This window comes from Pimephales promelas, chromosome 7 (assembly GCF_988280905.1).
Source record: "Pimephales promelas chromosome 7, fPimPro1.hap1.1, whole genome shotgun sequence".
Taxonomy (NCBI): Eukaryota; Metazoa; Chordata; class Actinopteri; order Cypriniformes; family Leuciscidae; genus Pimephales; species Pimephales promelas.
Genome location: NC_142775.1, coordinates 28813772 through 28832089, shown reverse-complemented (window position 1 = coordinate 28832089; position 18318 = coordinate 28813772). Strand labels below are relative to the sequence as shown.

Below are 18318 nucleotides of genomic sequence, written 5' to 3'. Positions count from 1 at the left end.
TTGATGACAATATTGAATAATTCTGGGTAGGCTACAGAGTATGAATCCAGAGGGTTTTCAGATGAATTCACCTTTAAAATAATATTATTTAAAGAAAAATAATAATTAAACAATAATGTTGAATAAGATATGCATAAAGTAATTATTTTATAATATTTACCAGAATTGCAAAAAAATATATGTTTTCCTTTTTTCTAAATAACCGTTGTTTGTTTTTTGAACTATTTGAACTACAGATAGTATTGAGTTTATAATATGAGATAGGTGTGTTTCATGTCATGACACTGGTTAGAACAATCTAATCTAGTGTAAGCTGATTAGAACAGAGGAAGGTAGGACTTGTTTTACATAACATGCAGAGTTGCTGCACTTTTTTTCAAGGGGTTTTGAAAACAGAATTAAGTGGATTTTGACACTCTCTGCTATCTAAAGGCAACACATTATAAACCGATTATTTCTGGTGCTAGGTCTCGTTTTTGTTTGTTTTTTTAATGGCATGTTAATTCTCTGGTCCTGTTATCTTTTTCTCACATATCTTTCTCTCTACCTCTCCTTCAAATTCCTGAGAAGTTTACTCGTGCTGGACAGTGAAAAGCAAAAAAGAGACAGAAAGAGGCGGCGGAGGGGAAGGTCAAGGATGTCCAGGATGGGTTTCCAACACTAGTGCACACTAGAGCCCAGATGCACTCAGTCAGTGGAGGGAGAATATCATCCAACCACTGGACAAGGTACTTCCTGACGTGTGTTTGCATTATGACATGCTTTGAATAATGTATTCTGTCAGATCTTACATAATGGCACACAACTATGTATGACTAGAGACAAAACATGACTGGTTTGTAATGTTTATGTTCCCCCAATGAGTAAAAAATAGCAAGACACTCATTTTGTATGGATCTATTAATTTATTCAAAAATACATTTAAAAAAATGCAATTAATACATACACTACAATAACCTGAATATAAATGTTTTATGATGAGAATGTTTTTAATTTATAAAATAAAATACATGGTAAAATTTGATGAGAGGACCCTCATGAAAATGAGGGAAAATTAGTTTAGTAGTTCAAATGTCATGTGGCGTGAACTTAAATCTTTATGATACTAATGAATACATTTTAAAATATTAATTGCGAAATTTGAAATTCTCAATGCATCATAAAATGAAAAGGAAAGGTGAATAAAGGTTGTCCAGAGAATTAAGGTGGGTCCTGGCTCTTTCATAAATTATGTTTCACACAATGCCACCTAGTGGACACAAGAAAGAAACATCAAACATGCAGGTCAGACAGGAAGCATGAAAAACTGGTTACATTTGTTAACATGAACTAACAATGAAAAACACTCCAATGGTATTTATTAATCTAGTTATTTTGAACATTTACTAATAGATTGTTAAAAATCCAAAGTTGTGTCTGTTGATGAAACTAACATGAACTAACAATACTTACATTAACAGAGATTAATAAACACTGTAACAAATGTATTGCTGATTGTTAGTTAATGTCAATTTTTGTAAAGTGTTAAATTATACTAAAAGTGAAATGACTGTACCACAGTTATACAAGATGTTTATTTTGTGAATGTCTAGAAGACTTGGTCCGTCTCGCTGGCCAATGGGAATATAAGGGTCTGGTTTAGGGATGATAGTGGGTCCCCCATCCTCTGAGAATGCATACCTGTGTGTGCATCAGCAAAAGTCTTTGGTTAAAGGGAATGTAGTTGGAACTATATATGGACTACATTTTTATGCATTTCAGATTATCCACTAATAGTTTAGCAGAAGGATGCATGCTGTATAGATTTTCCAATACCCACCTCCCATAGTGCATGACAGAATTGTAGTCATATGCTGTATTGAGGTTGTTTGTGTCATACTTCCTAAAGTTGTGCCTTTGATCTATATAAAAAGAAACCAGACACCACTGTTATACTGAACATATCAGGCTTCAATAATTACAGTGCTAGTTTCAAAAACTTACTCTCTATGATGTTTTCCCACAGGACGGAAACATAGTGGTCACGATCAGAGCGGGACTGCTCGTGTACAAATCCCAGAGCGTGCATTATCTCATGGGATGCCACCCCTGACCACATACAGCCCGGTGACTGCAAAGACACAGTCTGACTGCCTCCTGTCATTCCCAGATATGACCAGCAGCTATAAGGACGACAGTGGATGGAAATCATTATAGTAAATAGGTAAATGAATGCCGTTTAAAATTTGGGGGTTATAAATAAAATAAATTAAAAAAAATCTCTGATGCTCAAAATGTTTAGCTGAATTTTTAGCATCATTACTCTAGTCTTCAGTGTCACATGATCCAGAAACCATTCTAATATGCTGATTTGCTGCTCAAAACATTTCTGACTATTTAAAATGTATTATTGGAAACAGGATAGGCTTCTTAATATTTTCATGGAAACCCTGATAAATGTTTTCATGATTATTTGATAGGAATGTTCAAAAGAAGAGCATTTATTTGAGATAAATAATAATTTATGTTGAGACAAATGCATTTACTGTCACTTTTGATCAATTTATTGCACTATCAAAACAAAAATGTTCTGACCACAAACACACACATACGCACATACGTATTGTAATGTCATAAATAATTAAAACACTAAGAAAAAATACATATCCAAAGACTCTTTCAAAATTAGGATCAGACTTTGTAAGAGGAAATATTAAAGAGAACTTAGAAAAATGGGACAAATGACTATGCATGACTACAATGGACTCACCCAGATCTAGACTGGATATTAATGAAGTCAGCTTGATGTGTGCGAGGCACAAACTTCACACATGTTGCAGAGGAAATGTCCAACATTCCTGTTTCTATAGTGATTCTGTCCATATCATCTGTTGAGACACAAATCCTACTATTTCTTATTTCATATCAAAAACCTTGATTTAACTTTGACCAATAATATTTATCAAGACCTGTTATGGGGTTTAATATAGAAATCTTACTCACCATATAGTGGGGAAATGATGTAAGGTACATACACAAAACCATCAACGGATTTGGGCCAGCGGCAAGAATCTCCTAAACATGTGATGGCACTGCGGGATCCTGAACTCACTATGTCACCCTCCCGTAATGGAAAACCTCTGGACACTGAATGGTGGAGGAAGATAACCACATGTTTCATGCTCAAGGAGTCATTCCCTATAAATGTTTGTATCGGTTATGCACATACGTTGGTTTGCTCTGAGGATCCTGTCCATGGCATTCATCTCCTCTGGGTCCACGTATTGCTCTGTTGAGAAAGTTAGGAATGGTACATTTACATCAATTCAACACTAAGAAAAAAAGGTACAGAAGCTGTCACTTGGGCTGTACCTTTACAAAAGGTACACTTTTGTACCCAAAAGCTGCATATTGGTACCTTACTGGTACTTATTAGCACCTAAATGTACATATTAACACCTAAAATGTACATATTAGGACCTAAAATGTACATAATTACACCTAAAATGTACATATTTGCACCTAAAATGTACATACTAGCACCTAAAATGTATATATTAGCACCCAAAATATACTTATTAGCACCTAAAATTTACATATTAGCACCTAACATGTACACATTAACACCTAAAATCTACATATTAGGACCTAAAATGTACATATTAGCTCCTGAAATGTACATATTAACACTTAAAATGTGCATAGCACCTAACATGTACATATTAGCACCTAAAATGTACATATTAACACTTAAAATGTACTTATTAGCACCTAAAATGTACATATTTACACCTAAATGTACATATTTGCACTTAAAATGTACATATTTACACCTAAATGTACATATTTGCACCTAAAATGTATATATTAGCACCTAAAATGTACTTATTAGCACCTAAAATGTACATATTAGCACCTAACATGTAACACCTAGAATGTACATATTAACACCTAAAATGTACATAATTTAGCTCCTAAATGTACATATTAACACTTAAAATGTACATATTAGCACCTAAAATGTACATATTAGCACCTAAATGCACTTATTTAGCACCTAAAATGTTCATATTTAAACCTAAAATGTACATATTAGCACCTAAAATGTACATATTTGCACCTAAAAATGTACTTATTAGCACCTAAAATGTACATATTGACACCTAAAATCTACATATTAGCACCTAAAATGTACATATTAGCACCTGAAATGTACATATCAACACTTAAAATGTACATATTAGCACCTAAAATGTAGATATTAGCACCTGAAATGTACATATTAGCACCTAAAATGGACAAAAGTTTACCTTTTGAAAAGGTACAGCACCAGTGATAGCTTTTGTACTTTTTTTTCTGAGAGTGAACGTAACAGCCTGGACTGCTCATGAAGCACCAGTGAAGCACCAGCTAAATGTACATATTTGCACCTAAAATGTATATATTAGCACCTAAAATGTACTTATTAGCACCTAAAATGTACATATTAGCACCTAACATGTAACACCTAGAATGTACATATTAACACCTAAAATGTACATAATTTAGCTCCTAAATGTACATATTAACACTTAAAATGTACATATTAGCACCTAAAATGTACATATTAGCACCTAAAATGCACTTATTTAGCACCTAAAATGTTCATATTTAAACCTAAAATGTACATATTAGCACCTAAAATGTACATATTTGCACCTAAAAATGTACTTATTAGCACCTAAAATGTACATATTGACACCTAAAATCTACATATTAGCACCTAAAATGTACATATTAGCACCTGAAATGTACATATCAACACTTAAAATGTACATATTAGCACCTAAAATGTAGATATTAGCACCTGAAATGTACATATTAGCACCTAAAATGGACAAAAGTTTACCTTTTGAAAAGGTACAGCACCAGTGATAGCTTTTGTACTTTTTTTTCTGAGAGTGAACGTAACAGCCTGGACTGCTCATGAAGCACCAGTTTACCTGAATATTCTCTCTTTGACCTCAGCCTTGTCTGATGGACCAATGAAGAGTTCTAATAAAAAAAAAATAAAAAAAAAAAAGATTTATTTGGTGGATATAAATAATATCAGCATAACTGAAGTAGTACTCTTACCTGCACAGGTAAAGACCAGGACTCTAACACCAATCCCACAAAAATACTAACACAGAGCATAATGGTGGTCACTTTGCACTTCACTTTGGAGAGCGTCCTGGTGTTCTGGATGTAATCGGGTTTTGCATGTTAAGGCCCTGTAAGCAAGGATATATACTCTCAGGGTAACACCCATCTTTTACTCCAGATTGCAAATGGAGGGTTAGTATGACGTAGCGTGTCATTATTTCATATTCAAGTGTTTTCCTGATGAAAGGTTTGGAAAGCATTCATGTTGCTATCAGTTAGTTCTTTCTTGACACTTCAGCATTTTTAAGATTGATCACTACAATGGCGATTTGAAATCTTGCTGATTCTTGTGTTATTCACTCTGACCAAGCACAACATGTGCAGGTAGTGTTCAAACTCAACATCATCTATATTTGTGCTGTATCATCTATATTTGTGCCAAAATGTGGTGCTAATAAACAACCCCTCACTCTTCTCTTAAACATATCATTTTTGCATTACTGCAAATAACAGGTTGTTTTAAAGTCAGCTTGTGTAATGCATGCCTCCATACATATTTATTAGCGCTGAGATCATCTGATTCTGCACAATATTTCTAACAGTTTGACTGATGTCACTCTCATTTGGAGATTTATTTTGCAACTAATAATTACTATTTTGCAATGCAATGAAAGCTTAAATGAAATATCAGGAAAAAAAAAGATGTATATGGACATGTTTTATTAGTGTAATGTGTTTATATAAGGCATCAAGGATGAGACTGAATACACAGAAAGCAGGTTACAAAATAATGTTCCTAATTACTTATTATATTTGATTAGCAAGCAATCTTCACAATGAGCCATTTTACTTCATAATGTTAAAATGTTACAATAAAAGAAGTAAAAGCATTAATGCATTAATAATGTCAGACTTTAGCCTTGTGATGGATCATTTGTTGTTGTGAATGGATTTCATTACACATTACATTTATACAGTTTATTAATCTTCATTATATCCAAGTCGCTGGGCCCAAATCTCTGTCCAATCTTCACATTCCAGTTCCTTTTTGGTACAATAGTAGGTTCACCGTCCTCAGAGAAGGCGTACCTGAAATGACCAAGAATACAATCACATAATTGCAGTTTCTTATATAGAGTTATCATTTCAAATGTACTTTGCGTTAACGTACTTTCCAAAGTGCATGACAGAGCCGTAGTCATAGGGGGTGTCCAAGATGTTTGTTTTAAACTTTTCAAAATTCCTCAGCCTGTCTATATTTGCGAGCAGAAGAATATGTGAGCCAAAAAAATGCATATTGGCATTTAAGTATAAGAATATGAAATATACAAATGCTCTTTTACCTTTCCATATATTGGACCACATGATGGTGACATACTTGTCCCGATCGGGTCGGGATTGCTCATGCACGAAGCCCAGGGCGTGCATGAGCTCATGGACAGTGACCCCTGACTCGGTGCAGTCGGGTGTCTGTAGAGAAATGGTTTGTCTGCCACCACGTGCCCCCAGATATGACCAGCACCTACAGTATTGACAATCAAAAATGATGAGAATCACTCAAAATAATCATGCATCTTAAGAAATCAATCTGATGTTTATACCCTGTTTTGGGCTGAACGTCCAGGTAGTCCCTCTGGTGAGTTCTGGGCACGAAGCGCACACAGGTGTCCTGTTCAATGAGTTTCATGCCTTTCTTAATGTTCTTCACGTCTGCATCGCCTGCAGAGCAACAGTCAAAACCAAATAATAAGATTTACTTAGTTGGTGACACATGTGGCACTGTATATGAAAATGAAAAAGCCTGCTTACTGTACACATGAGAGAGTGAGTATGCAATGTACACATTTCCATCCACGGATTTGCTCCACAGGCAGCTCCTGGCAAAACAGTTCTTCTGACTCCTACCGGATACGGCTATATCTCCTTCTCTGAGGTTGGTGCCATCCACGGAAACGACACCTATAGAGAAGAAGAATAAAGATTTTTTTTAATGGCTTCCAATGCACAAAATGTTCTGTATAGTGGGAAAGAAAAGTTTCTTTAGATTATTACATTGTTCTTCACATGAAAAAAAAAGGTTCTTTTAAGAAATTTACACTGAAAGGTTTTTTGATGACCTTTTTGGAATTACACTTTTTTTTAGGGATATTACAGTAAAACAGAAGCTAGAACATTCGCATCTTCACAGACTTACACTGCAAAACGTTTACCTTGATAGTCATTTACATCTATGATCTTGTCCATGGCAGTTTGATTGTCTTCTTCAATATCATCTGGCAAAGAGATAGTAATGTAACTGTTAAAAATAATGTAATTGATTTACAACAAAAAATGATCATACAATACAATACAATATACCCGCGTAGCTTCTCCTTTGTCTTCTTGCTCCAAAATTCGATTGAGAGGAAATCTGCAGAATAAATGTTTTAAAATATGTGGTTTGATTAATATAAACAACACATACAGTGACTCGTATGCAATTACCTGAGCAGGCAGGGATAAACATGGTCCTGCTAAGAAGAAGACGAGGATGACGAGAAGCAGTGTGTACTCCATGAGTGCACTATGGTTTGCTGTCTAACGTTAGGTTGAAGCTGCCTGCTATTTAAGTACTCTTCGCCAGCTTCCTGTTACATAATGTGTACTCTAGGTGGCCAACCAAATGTTTGTTTTTTTGCTTTACGCTGTTTTTAATTATCACATGCTCTTACACATACTTATAAATACTATTTTCATATGGGTGTTTTTATTCATTCCACCATGACGTAAAAGTTTTCTCCGCCCGAACAGGGACTTGAACCCTGGACCCTCAGATTAAAAGTCTGATGCTCTACCGACTGAGCTATCCGGGCTCCGTAGGAGCGAAAAGTCACGTGGGCTTGAAAAAAATTTCGATATAATTGAAAAGAAACGTTTCAATTATAATCCAAGTTTGTATATTTTCCACGACGCAATCATTCTGATGATCCGATCATTTATTATATCGGTCTCGTTTGAACGGAAGAATTTAATATTAGAAAATAAACATCGGCTATGTTGATCATCCAATCAAATTTCCTCGGAAATTATTTAGAGGGATACATGTGTGGTACAAAACGCAACTGGTAAGTTAACGCAAAACGGTTTCCTTTGCTGTAATGGAGACCCCATTAAATTCTACAAACATCATATTTCAAGACGATACGGAATTACAGGTGAGACTCGCGGCAACGCGTGTACAGTCTGTGGTTTATCCACAGTAATAAGTACGAACTTCACATGCATTTTCGTACTCACTTTTGTATTTTGTTTTGTTTGTCGCTGACAGGATTTGTTAAAACAAATCAATGATGCCAAAACTGAACTACAACTTACCAAAGACGAGGTGGAGCAAGTAAACAAAGATGTTAAGAAATGGTAATTAATACTATACCATCATCATCTATCTGAAATGATGACTCAGCATGTATTTAACGTTATGTCCTAAACATAGTAGGAAAATCATAGGTTATCATTTTACCTTAAGAACAAATCAAATCAACATTTCATATAGCCTAGTTCAGAAGCACTTTGCCTATATAAAAAAGAATAATATAGGCCTAATATCATGTATTGAGTAATTATTTAGCTATCAGGGTTTTAGGTTACCTTTCTATTGATGAATCTTCTTAGACGTTAATATTACTTTTAGCAGAGAGGAGATGGACCGAAGGATAATGATGATGGTCCAGGTGGACGAAGGCCTCTGGAATTCACTGCTTGAACTGGACGCTCTCATGCAGGAGAAGAAAAGTCTCGCCAATCAGTTAGAAGATTTCACTTTGAATGAGTATGACAATCCAGTAACACTGCTGATCTACCAGCCCTCTGTATTGTTCTATTGTTCAATTAGATCCTTCGAAAAGAATATGTTGTGCTATATTGCATTGATTATTTTTTGATCTAATAAGAATTTGGTTAAAGACCTTGTCCATAGATGCATCTGATTCTTACAGGACTGTGGAGTCAAAGCAAGCTCTTGTGAGAAGTTTGCAGGAGGAGGAAAGCGGCCTGCTGGAGCAGGAGCATAATCTGAAGCTCAAACGTGAGCAGCTGCTGAAAGCACTGGCGGAAGCTTCTCCAAACATAGAGGAAGGTACAGCTCATGAGCTCTAGAGTTCTGGAGTCTGCGGGTACTGAACTGGCAGAAGAATGTGTTGATAATATTCAACTAATCTCAATTTCCAGTTTCACAGGGTGAAAATCTAGGCAAACAAGGCTCATCCAGCCATAGTAAGTCTGAAAAGCCAGTGAGAAAAAGAGGAGCACGGAAGTGAACACATTACAAAAATGCAACGCAACATTTATTTTTGATATTTAGTCAAATTAATCTGCAATAAAGATGTAAAACTATACTGACTTTTTTCCATCTTGTACTTTATTTCTAAGAATTCTAAGCACTGTTAAAAATGTTCATCAAAGGTCATTGCTGTAAAGATTCAAAATTTTGTCCTTTTGCTGAATTTTCAAATTTTAGCCTGGAGACACCTTCGGGGGGACAGTTTAAAGAAAATAAAATGTTCAAGTCAACATGAAAGTATTTTTGTCCCTATGTTTCCCTATGTAGCCTATACATTTTTTGGGTGGGACTTGATTTTGTCCATCAAGAATTCATTGGATTGTTTGGTTGTGATTTGCTATTGTTGTGATGACATGTCGAATCTTAATTTACTTGGCTCTGACAGACTCCCTTTTCAATAATATCTCTTTAACGCTTCATTTTGACATAGGATTTGATCTCCTCCCCGCTCTCTATCACTGACACTGCCGTCGGACCCTGCCTTCAATATTGAGAGACAATTGTGATTGGATGGTAAAAGACATGATTGGCTACCTTCGATTAGGCTATTTTTGTGTGAAAGAAGATGTGCTTTATTGATTAGGAATAGCCTAAGAGAAAGATGAAATATGGGACGAAACATGATTTAAAATAAAAATTCAATTCTGAAAAGAGAGCTGAAATGAGACTGTCCTTGGGAAACGTGCCCTCCTCCCGTTCGGCCTAAGGATAGGCCGAACGGGAGGACGGTGTATTGATAAACCTGGACGTCGAAGGCGAAATCTAGAAAGGGCCTGTGACGGGGATTTATCTGAAAGGCGTCTTTCAGTAGCCTGGCATGCCAGACCAACATCAAGATGTTAGTGTTTGCAGCAAACACACTTTGCTGCAAAATAATTTTTGCTGCCGCTAGGGAGTTTGTTGCCTGTAAGCATTTTGAACGGTCTCCTCATGAGCGCTTTGTTCAAAAATCTGAGATCTAGGATCGGTCTGAGGCCATAGAAGGCGGAACTCTCTCTATAGCCCTTTTTCACAAAAGCTTTTCTATCTCTGAGCGAAGCGTGTTTACTGCTTCTGAACTCACTGTAGTTACGAGCCACGCCCGAAAGCGTGGAGGGCGGCGACGGAACTGTAACAGATAGCCGTATTTTATTGTGCTTAGCAACCATGGGGATATTCCCGGAATAGCTTCCCACACTTTGAAGCGCGACGCTAGCGGGTGAATGGCTATATCGCCCTGATTGTTGCACACAGCGGGCAGGACACAGTGTGTGGGTTAGGGTTAGAGTATTTATAGCAACGGGACTTAGAGGAGTTTATGGGCTGTGTAACAGAGCGGGCAGAAGGGGGGCGCGCACACGGGCTCGCTTATGCACTACACAAGGTTAGTGTGTGGGCAAGGGCTCTGAGAGATACACGGGACATGTGGTGCTTGTGTGTAAGGGTGAACACAGGGTTGTGGGCACACATGAGACTTTCATGCTCTTTTTGAGATTCTCTGGGTTGCCGTGAAAACGGCGTTTTGGCGCTTGTGGCCACAAACAAGCCGGTCTCACTTCCCGCTTGTTTGTGGCGGTGTACACTCCTGCAGTAGCCAGATGAGCGAGGACTGACAGAGGGCGAAGCTTTAACGGCGGTCCGGCCGCGGCGGGAGAAAGTCGTCATTTTCTCAGCTGTGCTAGGCAGACTTCTGTTAATCGGGCTTCAGCGCGATCTTCGATCGAAGGGGGGGCGGGTGCCTATGGTGGCTGTCTGGGCGAGAGCGAGCGCCCTGGCTGCGCTGCAAAGACTGAGCTGGGCGCTGGGATGGGGCTCGTGCAGGGGCCGGGTCTCGTGAACGGCTTGCAAAAGTAGCGCGGCGGGGCAGAAACAAATTCATTACATAGGAGGCTTCCTGAACTTCTGAAAACCGGCGGTCACCGAGCCCCGTGACAGCAGCGCCAAAGAGACAGGTTGGAGAAAGCGGCACGTTGAGGAAGACAACTTAACAGCGTTCGAGCTGGCTATTTATACACTCGAGCCATGACCAGTTTGGCGGGCTATGACGCAGTGAGAGCGTGTCCGCTCTGTGAGCGAACCAATGAGCTGCTAGCTAGCCCGCTCATGGTCTGCTGCGTTGACAGTGGATGCAAATTATAGGATAATTTTTTGGCTTCAACTTCTCAGAAAAGATGAATTTTTCCCGTAGCGTAAGCTAGCTTACGCAATACGATAGAACCTCTTGTAAGAGAACCATGTCATTCTTTCTTCAGTTGTAAAGAAATTAAGATTTTTGATGAAAACATTCCAGGATTTTTCTCTATCTAATGTAACGTTACTTCAATGGGAATCAAACGGTTCAAGGTCCAAATCAGTGCAAACTGCAAACCTTTAAAGAATCATATATATATATATATATATATATATATATATATATATATATATATATATATGGCTGTCATCATTTACTCATGCTTGTTGTTCCAAACTGGTATGACTTCTGTGGAATTTGTGTGTAAAACTTTTTGGGACAGCATCTTTTAGTGCGAAAAACCATGTGCAAATACATGAAAAATAATACAATACAATAAAACTCGATAATACAAATAAATATTTTACAGATATATTTTCTTTTGGCCTTTATAGAATGATGAGAAAGTTCATGTTAACTGAATATCACACTTAGCTATGGAAGCTTGGAAACATTTGTACAATTTTAATGAGTTGAATGACGACTTTCGCGCTATAGTTTTATGACACTTCTCAGCCACCGTAGAGCACTAACACGTGTGATGTAAAATGATTCATGTCAGCCGATTCGTACTGAAAATATAAAGTCATACCGTAAAGGACCGATGTTTCTGCCATAAAGGTAAATACATTATTTTACTTTGAACCCATTTATAGTTAATTTAGCTTTAGAGACAGCAGCTCAGTGTTATCTTTCGCCGATTCAGGCATTACTATTGTAGAGAAGCAGGCTGTCAAATGGAGAGAAAACATGGACATTGCTTTGGTTTTATCAGCAGTCCATATTCTTCGGATGTTTAGTGTAATGATTAAAGGTCAGGTCACTCACAAAATTTGTTCTGTCGTTTGCAACATTCTCGCTTGCTCTCATGACGTGCCATCTCTCTCTCCCTCTTTTATTCTTGTATTTTAGGTGATAGTGGTGGTTTATTCAGTCGACTGAATCATGGCATCCCCGGAGCTGCGGAGTGTGTTTTCACTGTGCGCTGATCAGACAGTGACCGCAGGTTTGAGAGAATTGTCTGGACTGCTGAGCAACCCTGAACCTCCCCAGCCCTCTGCTGCTAAAACATCCAGTGAAGGTGAGAGAGTAAAACTGCTCTATTGATATCACTTACAGCTGCTGATCAGGTGTTTATTATTTTCTATACCATACATTTCATAACACTCACAGATGCTGGAGCAGGAAGAACTGTATATGTCGGAGAGGTGTCAGACAGGATGTTCTGCTTGGCCTGTCAGTGTCGTTTTGAGAGTCGTGAGGAGCAGGTAAACAGACAATCCTGATGCGATCAGTTAGGGTTATGAAATTCCACCAAGTCATGAAATCTGAGAGCTTTCTGTCCCCATAGACGGCAGCGCAACTGATACTTTGACACTTCAAAAAGTTAATGATGAGATTGAGAATTGAGATTAGATTTTTTTGCTTATATTTCATTCTCCCTTATGTTGTTCCAATCTCACGATTTTTTTGTCTTCAGTGGAACATAAAAAGAGATGTTAAGCATAGTGTTGATTCTGCACTTTTCCATACAGGGAAAATGGTGACCAAAAAGTACCATAAAATCATCCAAACTACTACTGTGCTGTATTCCAAATCTTTTAAAGCCACAAGAAACGTAATTTGTCATTTGTTAATCTTTGACCAGATGGAGCATTACAAACTTGACTATCACCGCTTCAACCTGAGACAGCGGCTTGAAGGAAGATCTGCGGTCACAGTGGAGGAGTTTGAGAAGAAGACTGGGACAGGTAGATTCATGAATGCTCATATGACCTTAATGAGAAACACTTTTGTTATTCAGTTGCACAAATGTAAGCTTTCCGTTTTTCTCTTTTTATTAAAAGGCGATATTTCAAGCATTTCGGGTTCAGACTCAGACAGTGAGGATGAGGATCTCTATGAAGAACCTGGAGATGAAGTAGTCTCTGAGGAGAAAGACAGTGCTCTGGACACAGATCAGTCCCCTCCTCGATGTTCCACCAAAATAGTCTTTCAAAACATGCAGGGACAGTACCTCTCATTGTATCGCTGTGTTCTGCAAAGCAAGAGAGTGAGTAAATGTAGCCATCATTTCTCAGATGTGTTAATCTGTGGCAGATCCTTCTCTAAGACGAACCCCCACTGAACAGTTGATTATTTTCAGGGGAATTTGCAGGTTTTCGAAATAGGTTGCAGCACTCTATTCTTTCTCATCTACTTTCGTTGTCATATTTCATTCTCAGGACAATGAAGAAGACTTGGTTTCTTCTTTACTGAAAATATCAAACAACACTATTTGGGTCATTCTGATGACTGGTGGTGGACACTTTGCTGGAGCAGTTTTTAAGGGGTCAGTGGAAAGTTCTAAAGTTCTTTTATAAGCACAAGTATTTCATGGTTAATACATTGTTACCCCCAAATTGTATAGGAAAGAGATTCTGCAGCATAAGACGTTCCATCGGTACACAGTGAGAGCGAAGCGAGGGACTGCACAGGGACTGAGGGACTCTCAGAACCGTAGCCATGTGCCTAAATCTGCAGGGGCGGCCCTCAGGCGTTACAATGAGACAGCACTGCATAAGGTGGGAATCCAGTGTTTTCATTAATATAAATGTCCATTTTGAATTTCCAACCTTTATGTATAAAAGCTTGAATTTATGAGTCTGGAATTGTCATAGTGCAACAGTCGGGTTCCAGAAGTAAAACATTTTTCATAGGGAAATTGTTTTAACCTTTAAAGACAGCTTTTCTGTGAGCTACAAGTCAATGGTATTTGGTTCTTTTGAAGCTGTCAGCCCACATTATTTCAACTTATTATAGTAATTGTTTAAAAACCAATTGTTTACCTGGAATTCATGGTAAAAAAAAAAAATCAACATTAACAACAACAACAACATTACCCATGGTGCTGTTCAAAAATTCCACCAATTAGAAGGTTGTAACTATCAAAACATGCAAAAACGGCTCTTTAGCTCTGCTAAAAGTGCTTCGAAGCAGCAGTAGTCATAATTTATAAATAAAAGGCATTTTTCCTAGCCTGATTTTAGCCTCTGATTTGAACACTCTGTTTCAAGGGGCTGTATAATCAACATTGTTAAACCTCTTAGCAGGTTGGCATGGTTCATGGTTCAAGACTTTTTTTAAAAAAATCCTTTAGAGAAAAAAAAATACTTCCGGAACCCACACCGTTGAACTGTTGCACTCAATTGATGTACACTGTGTGCCCTACTTTAATCAGGATATTCATGATCTTCTGGAAAGCTGGGCTGAGTATTTGAAGGAGACAAGTGCCATCTTTCTGCGAGCACCAAGTTACAACAAGACCATATTTTTTGGAGGTCGTGGAGCACCATTGGACAAAAAAGATCAGAGAGTCCGCGTACTTCCTTTTGCCACACGTAGAGCAACATTTCGTGAAGTACAGCGAGTCTTTGATCTGCTCTCAACTCTACATGTTTATCGTACGTTGAGATTTACCACAATGCAATATGTTTTTCTATACAATCGTTTAATTTCTTCTTTTAAAATGAATGCCTGATGAATTTCAGAAAAAGACACAGAAATCTCCAGTATTCTCGGTCCATCGAAGAGAGTGTTGAAGAAGAAAACACCTAAACCTGTTAATCATCCAATCCCAAACACTAATGGTGCGTCTGAACACTTGACTGTATCTTAAATGCCTGGTTTCTAAAACAAAAAAGTACTTAAGGGCTCTTCTGTGGTCAATGCCTCCAGAGGAAGAAGAGGGTGAAGTAGAAAGTTCAGGGAACGAAGACTCAGGAACGCTAGAGATGGTGGAGGTGACACTGGGAACTCTGGACCTCAGAGAACATGAGATACAGCCTAATAAGAAGAAAAGGAGGAAACGGAAAGAGAAAAGAGAAGGTAATGACCTTTGCAGAACAAAAATAAAACATTTTTGTTAAGTTAGAAATGTAAAAAAAAAAAAAAATCATTATTTTTTTCTTTATCTTTTCATTATCCTTTGTCTTCAGAGTCAAGCAACAGAGATGTAAGTGCAGAAAAGGCAGAAGATGAAACTGTGGAAGAAGGGGAACTGGAAGGTGAAGGCGACTCTAAAGAAACACAGAGGAAGTCAAGGAGCAGGAGGAAACCCAAAGGCAAAAAACATCAGCAAGAAGAAGGTAAAACACTGATGTTGAAGCCGAAAAAACAACCCACAATGGTCACAAAGCCTTTATGTCATAGAAACATGGCCCATTTAATCCTGAGTGTCAAAAGTTTGGGTCAGAAAGAAATTAATACTTTTATTTAGCAAGAATACATTAAATTGTTCAAAATGACTGTAAAGACATTTTTAATCTTACAAAAGATTTCTATTTTAAATGCTGTTCTATTGAACTTTCTATCAATCAAAGATTCCTGGGGAAAAAAGTATCACGAAAAATTCTACAAAAAAATATTAAGCAGCGCAACTGATTTCAACATTGATGACAATAAAAATATATTATTTAAAATAACAATATTTACAATATGAATAATTTTTGTTTTGTTTTTTTCTCAAGTAAATGCAGCCTTGGTGAGCATAAGGGACTTTTTTTCAGAAACATCTAAATTAAAAAAAAAATTTACTGACCTACATATAATATGCAATGGTAGTGTAAACCTAGATTTTGGTGCATCTAGGTTGACTGGCATTATAAGATGAAATGGCCATTTTAAGTTGCTTGCTTCACAGTGTTCCTCCTGTCTTTTCAGATAAAGTGGATGAGTCTTGGGAATACAGTTTGAGGGACGCTCTCTACACTGCCTGTAAAACAGGGGACATCCAATCATTACACTCCCTCCTGCAACTACCAGAGGACCAGGAAGAGGACAAAGATGGAGAGAGAAAAACTGATGAGAATCCTACCTCAAGGGTTTTATGTCTTCTCAATAAGCCCATAGACTCAGCAGGCTTTACTTTACTTCACGTGGCATCCGCAGCCGGACAGAAATCGGTCATCAACCTGTTAATGGATGCAGGAAGTGATCCAGCTAACAAGTGCGCACATGCAGAATCGCTATAATAACCTTTTAGTAGCAATACAAACATAATGCAAAATAAGTTTTCATGTGGTTAGACGGGTCATTCAATTCTAAATAGAAGCCCATTTCTTTTTCAGGGATAAGAAAGGACAGACTCCGTATGTTGTTGCTCCTGAAAAAGATACCCGAAACACGTTCAGAAAATACATGGCCGAACACCCTCATAAGTATGACTACACTAAAGCACAGGTAGACTTTTTTTTTTTTTTTTGTTATGATGACTAGCAGTACAAACAAATGTTAACAAAAACTTCATTGTCATATCTAAAAAAAAAAAAAAAACGAAACCTTTGCTTTCATTTAAGGCCCGACGCCACTAATGAAACTGATTCTGTTTTTTTTTTTATTCTATTGAATTTGTATTATATTATTTGTATAAAATGTTTTTACCAAAATTGAAGATACAAAAGTTTAATGTACATCACTACATTTTTTTCCAGATTAATTTTAACAGGTTTAAAATAGATTTTGAATCTCAGATGTTTTGAATACCTTTGTATATACAGCAGTCTTATCTTTGCAACCAAAATGAATAAATCTGTCAATCACTGCTGTATATTCTTTGCTTTAATGTCTAAGGTTCCTGGACCATTGACTGAAGAAATTGAGTCCAAGAAGGCAGAGAAGAAGAAAGCCCAAAAAGCAGCACGGAAACAGAGAGAGAAAGCGCAAAAGGAAGAGAAACTTCAGAAACAGCAAGAGGAGGAGGAAAAGAGGAGGTTCACGGCACTTAGTGACAGAGAGAAGGTGACTCACTACTTTCTTTCTTCCTTCTGCTCTGTACTGTAGCTCTTTGTTTCATCGTTGACCCATTGGCTGATTGTCATTTTTCTGATGTCACAGCGAGCTCTGGCTGCAGAGAGGAGATTGGCTGAACATGTTGCCACAACTGGTGTAACACTCACTACCATCAGGTATTATCTTTTGACTTTTGTTATCATGTAATCCCTCTATGGGGAATTAATTGTGTCCTCTATGCAAGTTGTGTTAAAAGGAAAGGTTTATCCCAAAATTAAAACTGTCATCATTAATGTTTATATAGGAGATGCTTTCAGTGTGGAGAGTCGTTGCTGGGGAAGATTCCTTTTGAATATCTGGACTACTCTTTCTGTACACCTCGATGTGTTCAAGCCCACCGCAAAGCTAACCTTGCTGCCCGGCCCTGACCTCTCACATGCTACTGCACCGCTTTAGAGAAGGCGAAGGAGGTGTGCCATGTTGTGGCCATTTTCACGTTATGGGAGTCATAACTCATAGTTGTTGTCTTTGAAAATCACCAGACTATGACAAAAGGATTACCTGAAAATGGATTAGAGAATGATTAATAAATCATAAATGGGCAAAAGATTTGAGTTAACAGTGTAAGCGTGTCTAGTTATTGTAATTTAATATTGTTTATATCAGAGTTCTGTGTAACTCTGATATTCTTTTACTTCTCGACTCATTCAGGACACAGACCAACCACTGTGATTAAAAAAATATATATATATATATATATATATATTGTTTTGTTTAAAAAATGCAAAACTATGGCGGAATGGCAAAATGATATGTTATTAAAGTTTATACTTCCACATGGATTAGCAGCTGCAGCAGTTTTAGATTGTACAAATAATTTCTTAATTGAATTCAGTTTTGAAACCATTCTTTTGGATGT

At 37.4% G+C, this 18318-nt stretch overlaps 4 protein-coding genes and 1 non-coding gene across 7 annotated transcripts; 2 read left to right on the top strand and 3 right to left on the bottom strand.

The window, feature by feature from the left end:
- Window positions 1-1018: 1018 nt before the first annotated feature.
- hce2l1 (high choriolytic enzyme 2-like 1) lies at window positions 1019-5362 on the bottom strand. The gene is made up of 9 exons (XM_039683252.2): window positions 5095-5362; window positions 4962-5013; window positions 3209-3268; window positions 2983-3126; window positions 2750-2867; window positions 1984-2162; window positions 1820-1901; window positions 1556-1680; window positions 1019-1249 (listed from the first exon to the last, which is right to left on the bottom strand). The coding sequence occupies exons 1-9, from the start codon at window positions 5152-5154 to the stop codon at window positions 1236-1238; spliced, it is 834 nt and encodes a 277-aa protein (XP_039539186.2). The 5' UTR covers window positions 5155-5362; the 3' UTR covers window positions 1019-1235.
- Window positions 5363-5806: 444 nt separating this feature from the next.
- Window positions 5807-8859, bottom strand: hce2l2 (high choriolytic enzyme 2-like 2). Of its 2 annotated transcripts, none has more exons than XM_089133304.1 (8): window positions 8731-8859; window positions 7462-7513; window positions 7314-7376; window positions 6913-7062; window positions 6705-6822; window positions 6447-6625; window positions 6275-6356; window positions 5807-6192 (listed from the first exon to the last, which is right to left on the bottom strand). In XM_089133304.1, the coding sequence occupies exons 3-8, from the start codon at window positions 7345-7347 to the stop codon at window positions 6060-6062; spliced, it is 696 nt and encodes a 231-aa protein (XP_088989430.1). In that variant the 5' UTR covers window positions 7348-7376; window positions 7462-7513; window positions 8731-8859; the 3' UTR covers window positions 5807-6059. The 2 variants fall into 2 exon arrangements, with proteins under 2 accessions (XP_088989430.1, XP_039539185.2); XM_039683251.2 differs by lacking the exon at window positions 8731-8859 and adding an exon at window positions 7588-7938.
- On the bottom strand, window positions 7883-7955 carry trnak-uuu (transfer RNA lysine (anticodon UUU)). Its single transcript has one exon. It is a non-coding gene; the product is annotated as a tRNA-Lys (tRNA).
- Window positions 7992-9730, top strand: LOC120487073 (uncharacterized). The gene is made up of 5 exons (XM_039683253.2): window positions 7992-8297; window positions 8411-8499; window positions 8774-8911; window positions 9078-9217; window positions 9310-9730. The coding sequence occupies exons 1-5, from the start codon at window positions 8241-8243 to the stop codon at window positions 9396-9398; spliced, it is 513 nt and encodes a 170-aa protein (XP_039539187.2). The 5' UTR covers window positions 7992-8240; the 3' UTR covers window positions 9399-9730.
- A 2379-nt stretch (window positions 9731-12109) lies between these two features.
- On the top strand, window positions 12110-18018 carry ankzf1 (ankyrin repeat and zinc finger peptidyl tRNA hydrolase 1). Of its 2 annotated transcripts, none has more exons than XM_039683247.2 (16): window positions 12110-12251; window positions 12543-12711; window positions 12804-12898; window positions 13279-13381; window positions 13478-13683; window positions 13856-13962; window positions 14041-14194; window positions 14851-15073; window positions 15161-15259; window positions 15348-15497; window positions 15608-15757; window positions 16332-16617; window positions 16739-16850; window positions 17241-17408; window positions 17505-17575; window positions 17704-18018. In XM_039683247.2, exons 2-16 carry the CDS (start codon window positions 12576-12578, stop codon window positions 17825-17827), a joined length of 2184 nt encoding a protein of 727 aa, XP_039539181.2. In that variant the 5' UTR covers window positions 12110-12251; window positions 12543-12575; the 3' UTR covers window positions 17828-18018. The 2 variants fall into 2 exon arrangements, with proteins under 2 accessions (XP_039539181.2, XP_039539182.2); XM_039683248.2 differs by lacking the exon at window positions 12110-12251 and adding an exon at window positions 12312-12444.
- Window positions 18019-18318: the final 300 nt, after the last annotated feature.

Coding starts and splice junctions, on each gene's coding strand:
- LOC120487073 (XM_039683253.2), top strand. CDS start 8,241: ATGGAGACCCCATTAAATTCTACAAACATCATATTTCAAGACGATACG. Junction 8,912..9,077: donor GAAGATTTCACTTTGAATGA/GTATGACAATCC, acceptor TGATTCTTACAG/GACTGTGGAGTCAAAGCAAG. Junction 9,218..9,309: donor TTCTCCAAACATAGAGGAAG/GTACAGCTCATG, acceptor CTCAATTTCCAG/TTTCACAGGGTGAAAATCTA.
- ankzf1 (XM_039683247.2), top strand. CDS start 12,576: ATGGCATCCCCGGAGCTGCGGAGTGTGTTTTCACTGTGCGCTGATCAG. Junction 12,899..13,278: donor TTGAGAGTCGTGAGGAGCAG/GTAAACAGACAA, acceptor ATCTTTGACCAG/ATGGAGCATTACAAACTTGA. Junction 15,758..16,331: donor AAAACATCAGCAAGAAGAAG/GTAAAACACTGA, acceptor CTGTCTTTTCAG/ATAAAGTGGATGAGTCTTGG.
- hce2l1 (XM_039683252.2), bottom strand. CDS start 5,154: ATGCTCTGTGTTAGTATTTTTGTGGGATTGGTGTTAGAGTCCTGGTCT. Junction 3,127..3,208: donor GATCCTCAGAGCAAACCAAC/GTATGTGCATAA, acceptor TCCACCATTCAG/TGTCCAGAGGTTTTCCATTA. Junction 2,163..2,749: donor AATATCCAGTCTAGATCTGG/GTGAGTCCATTG, acceptor TCGTCCTTATAG/CTGCTGGTCATATCTGGGAA.
- hce2l2 (XM_039683251.2), bottom strand. CDS start 7,659: ATGGAGTACACACTGCTTCTCGTCATCCTCGTCTTCTTCTTAGCAGGA. Junction 7,063..7,313: donor AGATGTAAATGACTATCAAG/GTAAACGTTTTG, acceptor TCTTCTCTATAG/GTGTCGTTTCCGTGGATGGC. Junction 6,357..6,446: donor GTGGTCCAATATATGGAAAG/GTAAAAGAGCAT, acceptor TCGCAAATATAG/ACAGGCTGAGGAATTTTGAA.